The sequence below is a fragment of the Augochlora pura genome, chromosome 7 (assembly GCF_028453695.1).
Source record: "Augochlora pura isolate Apur16 chromosome 7, APUR_v2.2.1, whole genome shotgun sequence".
Taxonomy (NCBI): domain Eukaryota; kingdom Metazoa; phylum Arthropoda; class Insecta; order Hymenoptera; family Halictidae; genus Augochlora; species Augochlora pura.
Genome location: NC_135778.1, coordinates 6,455,423 through 6,469,259, shown reverse-complemented (window position 1 = coordinate 6,469,259; position 13,837 = coordinate 6,455,423). Strand labels below are relative to the sequence as shown.

At 40.9% G+C, this 13,837-nt stretch overlaps 1 protein-coding gene across 3 annotated transcripts in view; it reads left to right on the top strand.

Moving 5' to 3' along the window:
• The window catches only part of Pkn (serine/threonine-protein kinase N), a 54,506-nt gene that overhangs the window by 8,051 nt on the left and 32,618 nt on the right, over nt 1-13,837 (top strand). For all 3 annotated transcript variants that reach the window (XM_078185286.1, XM_078185287.1, XM_078185285.1), the window contains exons 2-3: nt 1,671-1,799; nt 5,648-5,849. In XM_078185286.1, the coding sequence (XP_078041412.1) occupies nt 1,671-1,799; nt 5,648-5,849 (331 nt within the window). The remainder of the gene's footprint in view (nt 1-1,670; nt 1,800-5,647; nt 5,850-13,837) is intronic.

Sequence of the window (13,837 nt, the reverse complement as noted above, 5' to 3'; positions counted from 1 at the left end):
GGAACGGTCTAAGATCAATATTTTCTCCCGCGTTCTACAGTTTTATAACTGTGAACGGTTGAATGAGCGAACGGCCGGCGTGCACATCCGCAGTACGCGCCAGACAATTTCCGGTGGCGCGAACACGCTTCGCCGTTGTTTTCCTCGCAAATTTCCGAGGTATCGATGCCACGGATTTCGCGGAAAAGTACGCGTTACGACGATAACTCCGATCCGCTGTTGGAGCGAGGAAACATTAGCGCGAGACGATGGAGAAAATAAATTCGCTCTTCAAGCCGATGGATCTGAATTTCTTGAGCCTCGTCGATAAGCGATCGGAAAGTTGTGTTTTGTTTTAGTTTCTGCACCATTAAATTTCCGACAATTTTTATCTATAAACGAAACAAAGTGTCGTTCGAGCAGAATAAATTACATTTAGATTTGTAGCATGAAAGAGAATAAATACCTGGAGTCAACTTTAATCTTTCCAGTTTCAGTTTTTTTCTCGCTAAGCTTCTCTGAAGGTTGGATGTTTTAGAATTGAGACTAAATTTTGTTGTGATATTTTTCATTCGGTGAAAATGCTCAATTCTGAAATTAAAATTGCTTCTATCGCAAAGGATTATCGCAATAAATGAATTAGTTAGGATTAGTTAATGTTTTAATCTCTGCTCGCCTCTTTTAAAAATAGTGTCATTGTAAAATCTTAGATCCCAGAAAATTTAAAATGCTTTTTTTATAGCCAATGTACCATTTTATCGGAATCATTCGATACTAGAATAAGACTTTATGTAAAAAAGAACGCTTTAGGTAATTCTTGCACAATAGAACGTGAATTTGTTGGTAGCAGTGAATTATTATTTTATTTCTCTGTTTCCACGAGCGATTTTATTCATATTACTTGGCTGGTTTGTCGGAAATGGTTATATTTTAGTATAGTTTGTACTTTTTGGGACTAGAATAACGCGATTCGAGTTTATTTTATTATTAAAGTATAAATAAATGTTTTAACGCGCAACGAACATAATGTTGTGATCCTGATTATTCCACGTTCTGTATATTTTCAATGGAAGATTTAAAAATACAAGGAAGCTTAAAATTAAATCGGGTCTGAAAGATTTAAACAAAAGGTGAAATATTCAAACAAAAAAAGCCTATTAGGAAGACTCCAAATTTATCCTATTACTCACTTAAAGCCTGCTTTAAAATAAAAGAAAGAAGCCTTTAAATGAGTAAAATGATAAATTTGATTGAGAAAATAATCAGAATATGTTTTCAAACCTTCAACATAGACGTTCAAAATCATAGTTCTAATTATAGTAGGAACAAATGTAATTGTTACGATTCATACCTGATCTATACAATCTATTGTCCCAATAGAAAATCTAGAAACACGGCTTTCCCATCCACATGCCGTAAAATCGGTAGAAAAAGCCGGGCATCATATTCCTGTCATTGCATCGATCACTGTCAACGGGGACCGCTACAAAACGATATTTATGATATCTAATCGTCGTGTCCCATAAATCTAGCTCTAATAGATATATCACCCAGTGCCATAGTCTCGCAGAGACATTCCTCGTTCCCCGTATACCGATCACATCCTTGTTGCCAAAGCCCATATTTCACGGTGTAAGCTCGCTCGCGCAAGGTATATACCGTCGAATAATCGAATTCGGGATCTGTTTCAGGGCGATTACATCAGGCACCCGGTTCTTTACGAACTGTCGAGCAAGTATGGAGTGGCTGGCAGTGACCAGGTGCCCTTGCCGGCTCGTCTCGACGAGCTCCGGGAGCACATACGCCGAGAAATACGCAAGGTATGTCGACGTTTCGCTTATCCTTCTCTGGCCGCACACCTCTTCTCCGAAGCTCTTCTTTTTCTCTTTCTCTCTTTCTCTCTCTTTCTCTCTCTCTCTCTCTCTTCCTCTCTTTCTTTCTCCTTTCCCTTGCCGTGTACCTTACGTACGGTAGCACCGCTCGCACGGGTACACGATACCTCGGTGGAAACGGGGGTGGCAGGGGGAGGAAGGATCCTTCCCTCGCTTCCTTCTTGTCCTCTCCTTTTTCGCTGATACCCTGGATGGGAAAGATCGAGGGAGTTCACGCGCGCGTACGTGCGCGCGCGTGTGCGAAGTCTGCGAATTAAACGGTTCAATGTAAAAGATATTCGGTGGTAAATAAATCGGACCGACTTTACCACTGCGCAATACGATTCCTTTCGCAGCTACGTCGATTAGCACTTCCTCGGCCTTAACCTGTTCACCGGTGAATTAACTTTTGTTCGACTCGTTTTACAATGGATTCGTTTCACTTCGCAATGAGGAGTTATATGTTAACTTACAGACTTTTCAAAGAGGTGGTAACAGCGAACTGGTTAATAGAACCTTTACCATTTCTTGAAAATTTGAAACTCTGGTGGATAATAATTGTGACTGAAGTGGCTGATGGGATATATTTCTAATTTAATTTTCGTAAATAGTTGAGTTGAAGCTAGTTAAAGATTGTATATAAAAAGAATGATTTTTGTACTGACTTTTTCCTGCACGCTACTCGAGAAGAATCCGCATCAGCACAGAGATCTGCAGTCTAATCGTGAGACTTTGAATATTTTCAACCCTCACGCACTCCTCGGTTAAAAATTTCTCTTCCACCGATTTTCTCACAATTTTATATATTTATCTACAGTATGATATTATGTAAAAAACAAACCGCTGAATTAATGCATCAAACTATAATGTATCAAGCATATCTACAAGACAGTCTTTTGTGAAACAATACGAGGATTAACAATGCCTGAGAACGAAGCTAATAACAATGTTTCCCGGCTGATTCTATAATTAGTTCGTGACCGATGAAACATCGTTGTTAGGGCAGTAGGAAACGAAGAGAAACATTGATACGCCGAAGGTTGACCGAGAAATTGTTGCGTGACTATTTTTCGCTGGTGGCGATCGCTTTGTTATTTAACTGGTAAAAGAAATAGGGAGATAGTAATAGAGCATGTAATTTCTGGATGGAAGTAGAGACACGTGTGCTCTCTCGGATAGAAACTCTCGAGGGTGGTCCCAGCGTGGAAACGAGTTCCACGCTCTCCCTTTTCTCTTCCTCTCACCTGTCTCGTTTTTCCTTTTCGTGATTGCGCCGCGACCTCTATCCATACAGTTCCCGCGTTGCGCCGAGCGAGCAGGTTTGGCAAAAATGTGATTACACCCTTGCCGCGTTTAGTCCGCGTCTGGCAGCCGCAGTTATTCTTCGCGGGAATCGTTGTACAACAGCCTGGAAACCGGGTCGCGGATTTTAGAACCGTTTAACAAACGGTTTTCTATTCCAGGAACGCGTGACTGTATCGGTTATCCTGGATCCTCGGGTTTCGCGCGATGGGAAACTACAATTTCCCCCTGTAAATTAAGGACACGCTGTGTTAAGTTGCGTCATAGACCACTTTGTAAGTAGACGAGCTCATTGCGAGCAGTTTATGCCGTAGCTTACACGTACGAAATCATTTTTAGCATGTCGATGTTCTGAGAACTATTTTACAGGCTGCAAAGAAAATTCTGTCCCTATATTTGTATATTTGTGTTTAGCTTACTTTACGAAATTAATCACAAAAGTGAAGAATAAGATTTATATTAGTACAAAATTACATTTACATTTACAAGCGTTCAAAATCTTTTCCTTCTGCTCGAATAGGTTGTATCTCTAGGCAAGACAAAAAATGTTGAAAGAACGTGAGTTTTCTTCCCAAGTAACAGTAACATCGAAAAGAATTATTTTAGTCACTGTACACTAAACTAGTTCTTGTCACGTGTCCAATAAGTTCAAACGCTTTGGTACAGTTTTAAAAACAGTTAATGCGTTTTGAACGGTGCACGAATACTTTTGTACCGCACTTTACTCTATCACAAGAAACCGTCGCGTATCGCGAGACCAATTACGAAATTACCTGACACCCGGTATAGCATCCAAGACGTTCCCGAAGCGGGTCATCGTTTCATTAAACGTCGCTCGCAAATATTATTCACGGCTCGCAGGCATGATTAGAGGGTACGGCGGCACCCGTCAGGTGCGAGCTCGCGGGTGAAAAGTTATAGGAAATCTAATGGGGGGTAATAGAATGAGAGCATAGGCTCTCTGAAGCGTTGCTATAATTTTACGTCTCATTTGCCGCGGCGAAGGGAAGGAGGGCGAAAGGGATAAAGAAAGAAAGAAAGAAAGAAAGAAAGAAAGAAAGAAAAGAGGGGAGTGGTGTTTTCGATGAACGGCTGGACGACGACGGAGGCCGATCGATCGATCGATAACAATAATTGCTCGCGTCTGAATTCCGTGAAGCGAGATTCCGCTTCTGATTCGGGGCCAACCGATCCGGGACACATTCGTTCTCGATGACTGGCGAAAACAATCCTTGCGTTAGCTTTATTGCGTCGCCGGGGTACGCGCATTATATGAAACAATGAACAATAAAGCGTGTTTGGTGGATTGTGACGAAACTGTTCTAACCGGCAGCCTTCGCGCAACGCTGGATACGCACGAGGCTATCCTCGAATCCTACCGTGATTCTATTCGCTGCTATTTTTATTCCTCTTAGTTAGAACCATTCCAAATTTCACGTATGAGTAATGCAATTGATTGTTTAGAAATGATTTTTTTACGCTAATTAATTTGACCAATTTGATTAGAATCTGTGTGTTGCTATTTGTATAGAAAACGAATAGGTAGTAAATTTTATGCATTTATGAAAATAATGTGTAAATGAAACACGGGGTAGCGATGTTATCTAAAAGTTAAATTAACACTTTTAAGGAAGAAGTACTTTCAATGAGATTGCAGCTTCTGTGCACTTGTAGAAGGATAATGTATACGGTGATTAATTGTAAATCGTGTCTTTAGTCTAATTTAACTATTCACCTTAAAGAAGCAAGAATATTCGCAACGTTACTGATTACGTAAATCGCACAGGTGTTGTTAATTGTGTTCAATGTAGATGCTTATCCAAATTCGTCTTCTTGTCTGAATATTGTTTATTTCGCCTTCAGAAACTGTGAAACGAAATTCGTATTTCTTGTACAATAGCTTGTTGACTAGACTGCAGATCTTTACGTTCATTACCATCCTCACAAAACATTTCACAAAGATCTAAAGAAAAGAGAAATTCCTTGCATCGACTAGACAATTGTTAATCAATCAAATAAATCATACACTATATCTGCAGAACTATAACTGCAGAAAAATTCTTAAAGTAACGCTAAAATGATATTGGTCGCATAAAGCGAATTTCCAAACCACTGTACATTGATGCAACGTAATATGGATTACGAAATTATTAAAACTCGTTTTCTAACACCCCATAATTGTATGTATTAAACGTTTACTTTTACTTCGAACCTTATGATTATTTATTTAGAACACCGTGTCTCAGCACAGAATTATCTAAAACGAATAATATTTTTTTTAACGAATAAAAGCGTGTTTCTAAACCGCGGCGGAACGTCGCCCAGAATTTTCCGAAAGTAAATTGCACCAATCCTCCAGAGAGCGTTTGACTTTCCCCGTAAAAAATGTAAGTGCTTACACGATTAAAGTGCGACGCGATCGCGAGTCGATTAACGCTAGAGACGATTATCCGGCGAGAAATCGAATCGAACCGAACCTGTCCACTCTGTTGCAGGAGTTGAAAATAAAGGCCGGCGCCGAGAAGCTGAGGGAAGTCGCGACCGATCGTAAAGCGCTGTCGGACGTGGCGACGATCGTGAAAAAGGCGAACAGCAAGCTGAACGAGCTGCAGGCGGAGCTGCAGCAGCTCGAGAGTCAAATTATATTGACGCAGGGCCAGCCCCAGTCGCCCCAGCAAAATCACTCGAACGGTCAAGGTAAGAAAAGCCCCGAAGTTTGCGCAGACCGGCCGGCACAGAGATACCATCTTTGTAGTCGCGTTAACGCCACATGCCATTGACCGAGAGGATAAGGCTCAGGACTTCATGCCCGCCTAAACGGGTTTTATGTAATGCCGCGGCGTTAGACCTTTCCGTGCCGATCAATTACCGGACTTCTCTCGACTCGAACCTTGCGAGAGACTAACAGAGATATTTAGTCTCCCGCTCGCCCCCCCCCCCCCCCCCCCCTCTCTCTCTCTCATTCTTGGACATCGTTGTTGAACCCTAAACGAGTTCAAGGATTTTTTAGTAACCGTGTGAAATCGGGATTCGGCCAGATCCTACCGTTCCCTTGCTGGATCGTTAACCCTTGCTACATCGTCGGGATAATTATATGGATACGGTCAGAAATCGACCGTACTACGAACTGTTGCAAAATTAAATCTTTGCTTCGAGATATTTGGTCTTTGTTTATAATTCTATTTGGGGGATCTTTTTAAGCTTTGCCAGTATCATTGGTCCCTATAGTCGAGGTATGTACAATGGAATCTTGATTAAGTCTTAATCATACTGATAAGATTAAGAATAATCGGGCCCCTGGTTAGTTGAAATTCCACTGTATATTTAATTTACTTCATAAATTGCAGAAAGGTTTAATTATTTTACTAAAGTATCATATGTACCGTTACATTAGAAACCATGGCATTTTTTTTAGATTTCCTTCAAGCCCCAGACAATAGGATTCATCAGACCAAATATCCGTTAATGTGAAGCCGTATTGTCGGTAGATAATTAATATCCAACTGGAAAGATGGAATCATAATGACCCTGTATTACATTACAAATCATATTTCTCGATTGCAGTTTACTCTGCGATGCGATAAATATTCAATAAACTAAGTTTAAAAGTTAGAATTCGCAGAGAATATAAATCGAGAGAATAGTTTTAAAAAATATTACAATTTATACGGTTCTCTCGGGATCAACAGTATCCAAGAATATCTCGTAGATTATTCGTAAAGTTCAGGCTTTAAACGATCGGGAATAGCCCGTGCACCCTTTTTTTCCCGACGTATCAATTAATGTTTCTGCTTATTCACGGACAACTTATCGATACATCGTAGTAATGGCGAGAGTACGTTCCGGTACGTTCCCTCCTACCACGCTAACGACTGGCCAGTGTCGTTAACGAGCGGCCACTTAATAACTCCACCCGCTAACGAGCCGTCGAGACGACGTCTTCGGGTTTATAAAGCTCGGCCGTGCATGCGAGCTACCGCTTCATTCCCTTGCATCGCATCGGGCTCGCCAAATCGAGCGTGTCCAGCCCCGAGGCATAACACACACGGCGGCGGCGGCGGCGGGTTAGGCTCGACGGATCGTTCCGTCGACGATCCAACGATCCACGGGTTTGATAAACTGCGCTGGAAAATCGTTTACGCTTCTGACGCGACTGTATTCCTCTGTCGGTGTTCCGAGTCTCGGATAATTTGTTTGGGAACGTGGCGCATCAATCTTTGAACCCAGTCGAGGACGCGGTCCTCTTGGGTTTAGCAAAATTTTTCTGCCAAGATTAACGTGTTCGATTTTATTTGATTTGCTTTCGAGTGCGCGAAATCGTTATTATAGACAGAAAATTCACTCCCCCCAATTTCTATCTATTACCTAGCCTAACGATAGTCGTTCGATTCAAAAACTTTTCTTACACTATTTCGTTGTCCATATATAATAGTGCCGAGTGCCGTAAATTATCTTTTATTGCTCGACTAGCTGTAAAAATAATCTTCGTTAGATTAACGACACCTTTCCTCGCGGTTAAGAGCCTTGTTTCTGTTACCTCTGTGGGAACCAGAAATTGATCGAATTTTAATTGCACCGCATTCATTCACATGGTTGAAAATTACCATTATTTAAAGATTTATGATTCCATGAAGAATTGTTGAATGGCTCATAAAATGCCTATCTATTCCCCGTAAGTAAACATAAAGGAGTGCCACAACAAATTCAATTTTCCTTATCTATCAGTTTCCTGAAACAAAATTAACACAACCGTTTCTCATTAACGTTTCTATATCCTACAACGGAGTAAAAGAATTAGCACTATTGCTACGTTAGCGCAAGAGCTAAAGAATTTGTTCAATTTAACTGAAACTGTCATCCGAATTCTGACTGTAAAATTCCGTAAAAATGAAAATATCTTATTCTTGTTTCGTGACACCTCCATACATAGGATTCCGGTAAATTAAATTATCCGCGCACACACGTTTCCTCGGAAATGAAACGCAATACAAGAGGTTAAGTTAATTTGTTGTGTATGAAAATCACTGCACCCCGCCTAATGAAATTATTCGTCGATTCGCAAAGATCGGGCTCCGCCCCGCCCGCCGTAAATACACTTTTACAGCCTCGGCCAGCAATAAAGTTGATATTTACGATCGGAGCGCGCGTTGCTGTCCAGGCCCGCTTAATCGGAACAATAACTCCGCCTTCCTCGGATTAGTGGCCGCGAGCACGGGGCCCGGCACTCTCTCCAATACGCGCCGTTCTAATCCGTGAATCACCGGGCACGTATCGCGTGTAAATCACATGGAGGGGCCCCCGGTCTCCGCTCGGTTAGGTTCGAGCCGACGAGCGTATTGGAAACGTCACTTTGTACAGTTAGGTCGTTCCGCGGGACACGCGTTTCCAGTCAACGGAACATTGTCATCCGGAAACGGCGCTCTAATGGCATTTCCAGGCATTACCCCCGCTCCTCTCCCCTCCCGAGGGCTCCGAGCAACGCGTCGGCGCAGTTACCGGGCATAAATTAGGAATGATTAACTGTGATCCTCGTAAACGCAGGTCATGGCACTCGGAGACCGACCACGGGCGTAGAATGTCGAATCCGAATGATATTGTTGCGATCCGAGGAGCACGATCGCCGATATCGTCGCGTTCGGTGCGACACGATTTTCTTCTTAGAATTCTCGAGCTGATCGGTTCCGTGACGCACGGACACAGAGAAATTGCTTACGCGATTGTATTAGGTCGAAAGCCGGCAATGTTCCGCCATATTATCAGGAAGTTTTTGTTTCCTGTTTACTTCACGCTATCTTTTTACTTTATTCCGAGATAAAATTCACATTGGTATCAATTAAATACTGCTGAGATTCATTCGATTTGCTTTACGATTGATTATGATGTATAATTTGTTGCGGTTTCTTAATTAATCAATAGAATTTTGTAAAGGGATTGAAATAAATATAAAGCATCGAAAAGTGTGAAAATTGAAGACTTACTCGGTTAATAGGTTGAGAGTGAGTCCTTTATAATAAACGGAATTGATGAAATTATATGACTGCGATTGGATAAATTAAAGCTTCTCGGTATCTATTTTCAAAAATAGCTTAGCTAGAAGGTTCGATTTTTGTGTCTTTGTTTTTACGATTCCATTCGATACTCTGCTGTATCATCTAAATATCGTAGACTGTCTCAGGTTGCTGATAGAAGCGTTCGGTCGCCGGATAAGTCTATTAGTCATTAACCGTTAATTGACGCTGACGATAGACTTGCGAAAACAACAATGGCACTTGTAACGGATCTGGTAAAGTTTCCTGTGGGATGACTCACCTGCGTTTTTCACGCGAAACACTGCTCTGATTCCCAGTACCTTCGGATCATTATAACTCGCAGTGTTTCCCACCTTGATAAAAAAGAATACCAAATCCACAGTGCCATATCAATTGATTTCCCTGATGCTGAGACATCATACCTTTCACTCAAAGTTCGATAAAACGATCAAAAATCTTTAGTCGGCAAATCTATGAAAAGAAGATCTTAGAAGAAAATATACAAAGGTCTGTTAAAGCGAGGTCTTTAAAATTAATGTAATTGCAAGTTTATTGCTCCAGGATCTTTTTTTACAAAATTATAATATTACCAACTTCTCAACGATCGTAAATATTTTTGTGCCTCACGCCTTATATATCGTTTCAATTATTTTCCGCAGCCACGGTACAAATAAAAAGCTGTTTGTTAACTAACTATGCAACGAAACAGATTGAATCATCGCCCGAGGCTCCTTTGCGTAACCTTTTCTAAGACTCGCAGGAGGACTGAACGAATGTTATAGATTGCAACGTGGATTAATAAATTTCACAGGAGTTTCACAGATACGGTTGTACTTCGGTGAACCAAATCTGAAAGATCAAAATGAAAAGACCTTGGAGTCTCCGATAGCCACGTGGTCCACGAGTAGTTAACTGTAGCGAAAATTCGCGAAACGAACTCGAGGTTATCTCGACGCGACAGTCTATTTATCAATCAGCCGATAGATTGACATCGGCAAATCGCCGGTTCTCTGGTTCCGTCGACCTTGAAAGGCAGGTTACGCCATTGTGGCGGTATGGGCAGCACACTATCGGTGCCGCTTCGTGACGCCTCGAGGCTCCTTGCGTATTCGCGAGCGCATTCGCGAACGACTAGAAGCGCGCGGTCTTCTGTTCCCTTTGAATTGACGGTAAGTGGTAGCGTCTATTTATACCGTGGACCCAGACGCTCTATCCAATCCAGTTAAGTCAGTCATCATACATTGTCGGGACTAGTAACTCGCCTTCGGGCCATCTCATTCACCCGCGATGCCCTGTGCCATTCAACTCGGTCTGAACAATAAGATCGCGGCGAGAAAAGAGGCTGTTTGTGGGAACGGGAAATATTCGATTCTCTCGCCAACCCTCGCGTTAATCAATTCCATCCTGACTGGTACGAAATCGCTGTACAAAAGGTCCTAGAATATCATTCCTTTTTGCTTTGTTTTTTCCATTTGAAATGAACCAATGTTACTTCGTTTGAGTAATTCAGTAGCTGCACAGAAGATGCTGAAGAAGTCATTTTAGCTCTAATTTGTATGCCCCACTATAATCTCATTTGTTACTTTACTTTTATCTTAGTATAATACTTCATTCGTGTATGTTTTTCACTTTATATCGACAAGTTCTAGTTCATTCGTAATTTCACATCTTAAAAAAGGAATTCTAAAATTACACTCAATGGTTACACAAAAGATCTTCAAGAAATGATTATTTAAAAGCAATCATTTTAACTCGTATGCTGTTCAAAGATGTCGAAGAATGATAATTTATTCGTCTTCGAATTTCACATTGATCGACGAGGTGCACCGATTGTTAAAACAAGTCTCGATGGTACGACAATAGATCCAAAAGGGGATAATGATTTTCTACAAAAGATTCCGGAGCTATGCTTCCCAATTTTCGTCTTCCCAATGACGTCAGTATTGGTAACAACCATGTCAATGAAGAAAAAGGTTGTTCCTTCAAGAAGTTTTACGGTGGCAGAATATTGTTAGAATTTATGAGATGCAAGAATATTAAAAGATTAATGGACCAAGAAAAATCTGGAATTTCCAGTTTCTATTTCATTAAATAAATTGCTTCGATATTGTGGGACTTTTATAGCCGCACCGTCGGCCATCGGCGTTTGTAATGGTGGTCGGGAGGACCATTACACGGCAACTCGAACCGGTGCACGTCCAAGTCGTCAGCCACGGTGTAGAGGAACGTTTTTAAATTAAGGGACGGTGGTTGGAATGTGGGTCAGGTGGCGTGGTAAATCCGAGCGTCTATTTAAAACGATAATAATGTCTTGTTCGTATGTAGAGCGAAATCGTGGACCCTTCTGCGATTATTATTAAACGTCTCATAAACGTACCGAGCGATTCCGGCCGCCAATACGCAAAATCTGGAACACGGGACGCTGAAATCTGTTGCGCCGCTGTAAATCTCTCTCCCCCTTTCCTCTAGACTTGACGGAAACGTTAGTCAAGTGAATTGCAATCGTTTGGAATAATTTTCCTTAGGAGAATTAAGGTTATGTCTAATTTCTTCTATAATGCAATTTTTCGGCCTCTTCAGAGTATTTCGGAAAAAAGAACCTTGAGATTCTTAATATACGGTTTCTGGTACTATATTTATAATATTTAAAAGACAAAAACTGTTTCCTTTTGGCTGAACAAAGGTATTTTATAAGAAAAGAATGTCTTGTTGCCATGCACATTTATTTGTTTCATTAATCTGAAATCTAGTTTGCTGTGAATATGCAATGAAAATTCGAATTTTTGATAAATGATAAAGTTTAAAAACATAGCTTTCAAGGTAGTTAAAAGCAAGCCTAAATAGTAATCGATGGACTGAAAAATTTATACATTTACGATAAAACTAAGAAGGTCAAATTTAGAACAGTTGAACATTAAAGTATATATTCAATTCCTTAAAATTCTTAGTACGTTAAAAAAAAAAGTTTAAAATTTAAGAGAGTAATTATGCATTCCTTAGTCGAAAAGTTATTCAAGCACGCAAAGCCAAGCTGACTGCAACAAACTAGGAAATAAATCAGCGACTTTTTCCGCACTTCGTACCCAGCAGTTAGAAACAGCAGTAGCATCCGGAAAATGTAAAAGTACCGTTCCGCGCCCAGTATTACCCGACAATTTAAATGAAAGCACTATTAAGCTTGAACACTTCACTGTCCGGTAGCCTATTAGCTGGTTTTACGCCTACAGTTACCGATAAGGAACCTATTAATTCCTCCTTAACTCACGAAGCCTAATCTTCGCCGAATCGACAGCGCTGCTTCACAGTTTTTCTCTGGCGGTTCTTCTCGGAAGACTCGCTCTCGTGCTTTATTGCCGGCAATAACATTTAATTTACCGATATACCCATCAGGGTTAGATTTAGTGGCAGCGGTGATCTCGTTCGTTCACACTATCATTATTCTCCTTATCTCATGTACTCTTCTACAAGCACGGCTGACGTCTCTATTGTTCTAAAATGAATCATTATTCGCTGAGAAAATAACATTATTTTCTACACCGCGATGAAATATTCTTTGACAAAAATCACAATAATGCAATAGACGAGATTGAGACAACGTTTCATGATTAACTCAAATTAGAGAATACGAGGTTGGGTGTCGTGATACTTCGATTACTGTATTGCTTCACCGGTATGTCCAAATAAGATAATACTGACAGTCCCTTTTTAGAAAAGCTAATAAAGAAGATACAACGAATACAATACTTTCTTTGATCCATAAGGTCCCTTAGGAAAACGAGATTGAGATTACAGAAAGCTGTGAACATAATCTGCCTAAATGGAAACGAAAATGATTCAATTCCTTCCGAACATACATGAATCATTGACAAGACTATCGATGGGCTTCCGGGGATACCTAAAGTGTCAAAAATTTCTTGGTATGCAGTCAATATTACACAATCGAGTAAACTAAATGACTATATCCCCTAATATTTTGCAAGAAAAATTCTTTTGCTATTCCTTTCTTTTATTTAACCCCCACGACTCCTTTCACGTTGCGTCGATGAGCCCTTATTTGTCCTTAATAACGCCAGATAATTTTTACTTCTTGCTTCGTCTTTATTTACTTCCGTTTCTACATTTCGATAATAGAAAAATTCAATTGATTTCGATTTGGATGAAATTACTGATATTCATATTTAGCTGAATTTACATGGAATCTTTATCACGAGTCTGACTCGTTATTATAGCGCAAGGGATTAATCTAGGTCGATTTAGTTCAGTCGCGTCCTGTCGAGAGGATCTATCGAAGTTTCAATTATTGTAAAAGTCAATTGTGGCTGAAGAACCAGCGTTCTTCTCGATCAACGATCTAATTCGTCGTTCAAGGTGGATCGGCTTGTTCCACCGAAAACCAGAGTAGATTCGGAGCAAGATATAGAGACCGTAGACAGGAGAAAGTAGATTCCCGGTCTCGTCCTCGAAGAAGCGAATAACGAACGCCGCGCACGAGGGCTCCCGGCTTCACTTTCCAGTTGCCGGAGCCGTACGTGCGTGTAATACGCGTTCTTCCACCGCGCGGGACGGTGAAAACGCTCCTCGTATCTCACGGACACGGGCGTACCGGTGTCCACAATACGGTCAAAAGCGCGTTTACCGGAGTCGATCGGTAGAAAG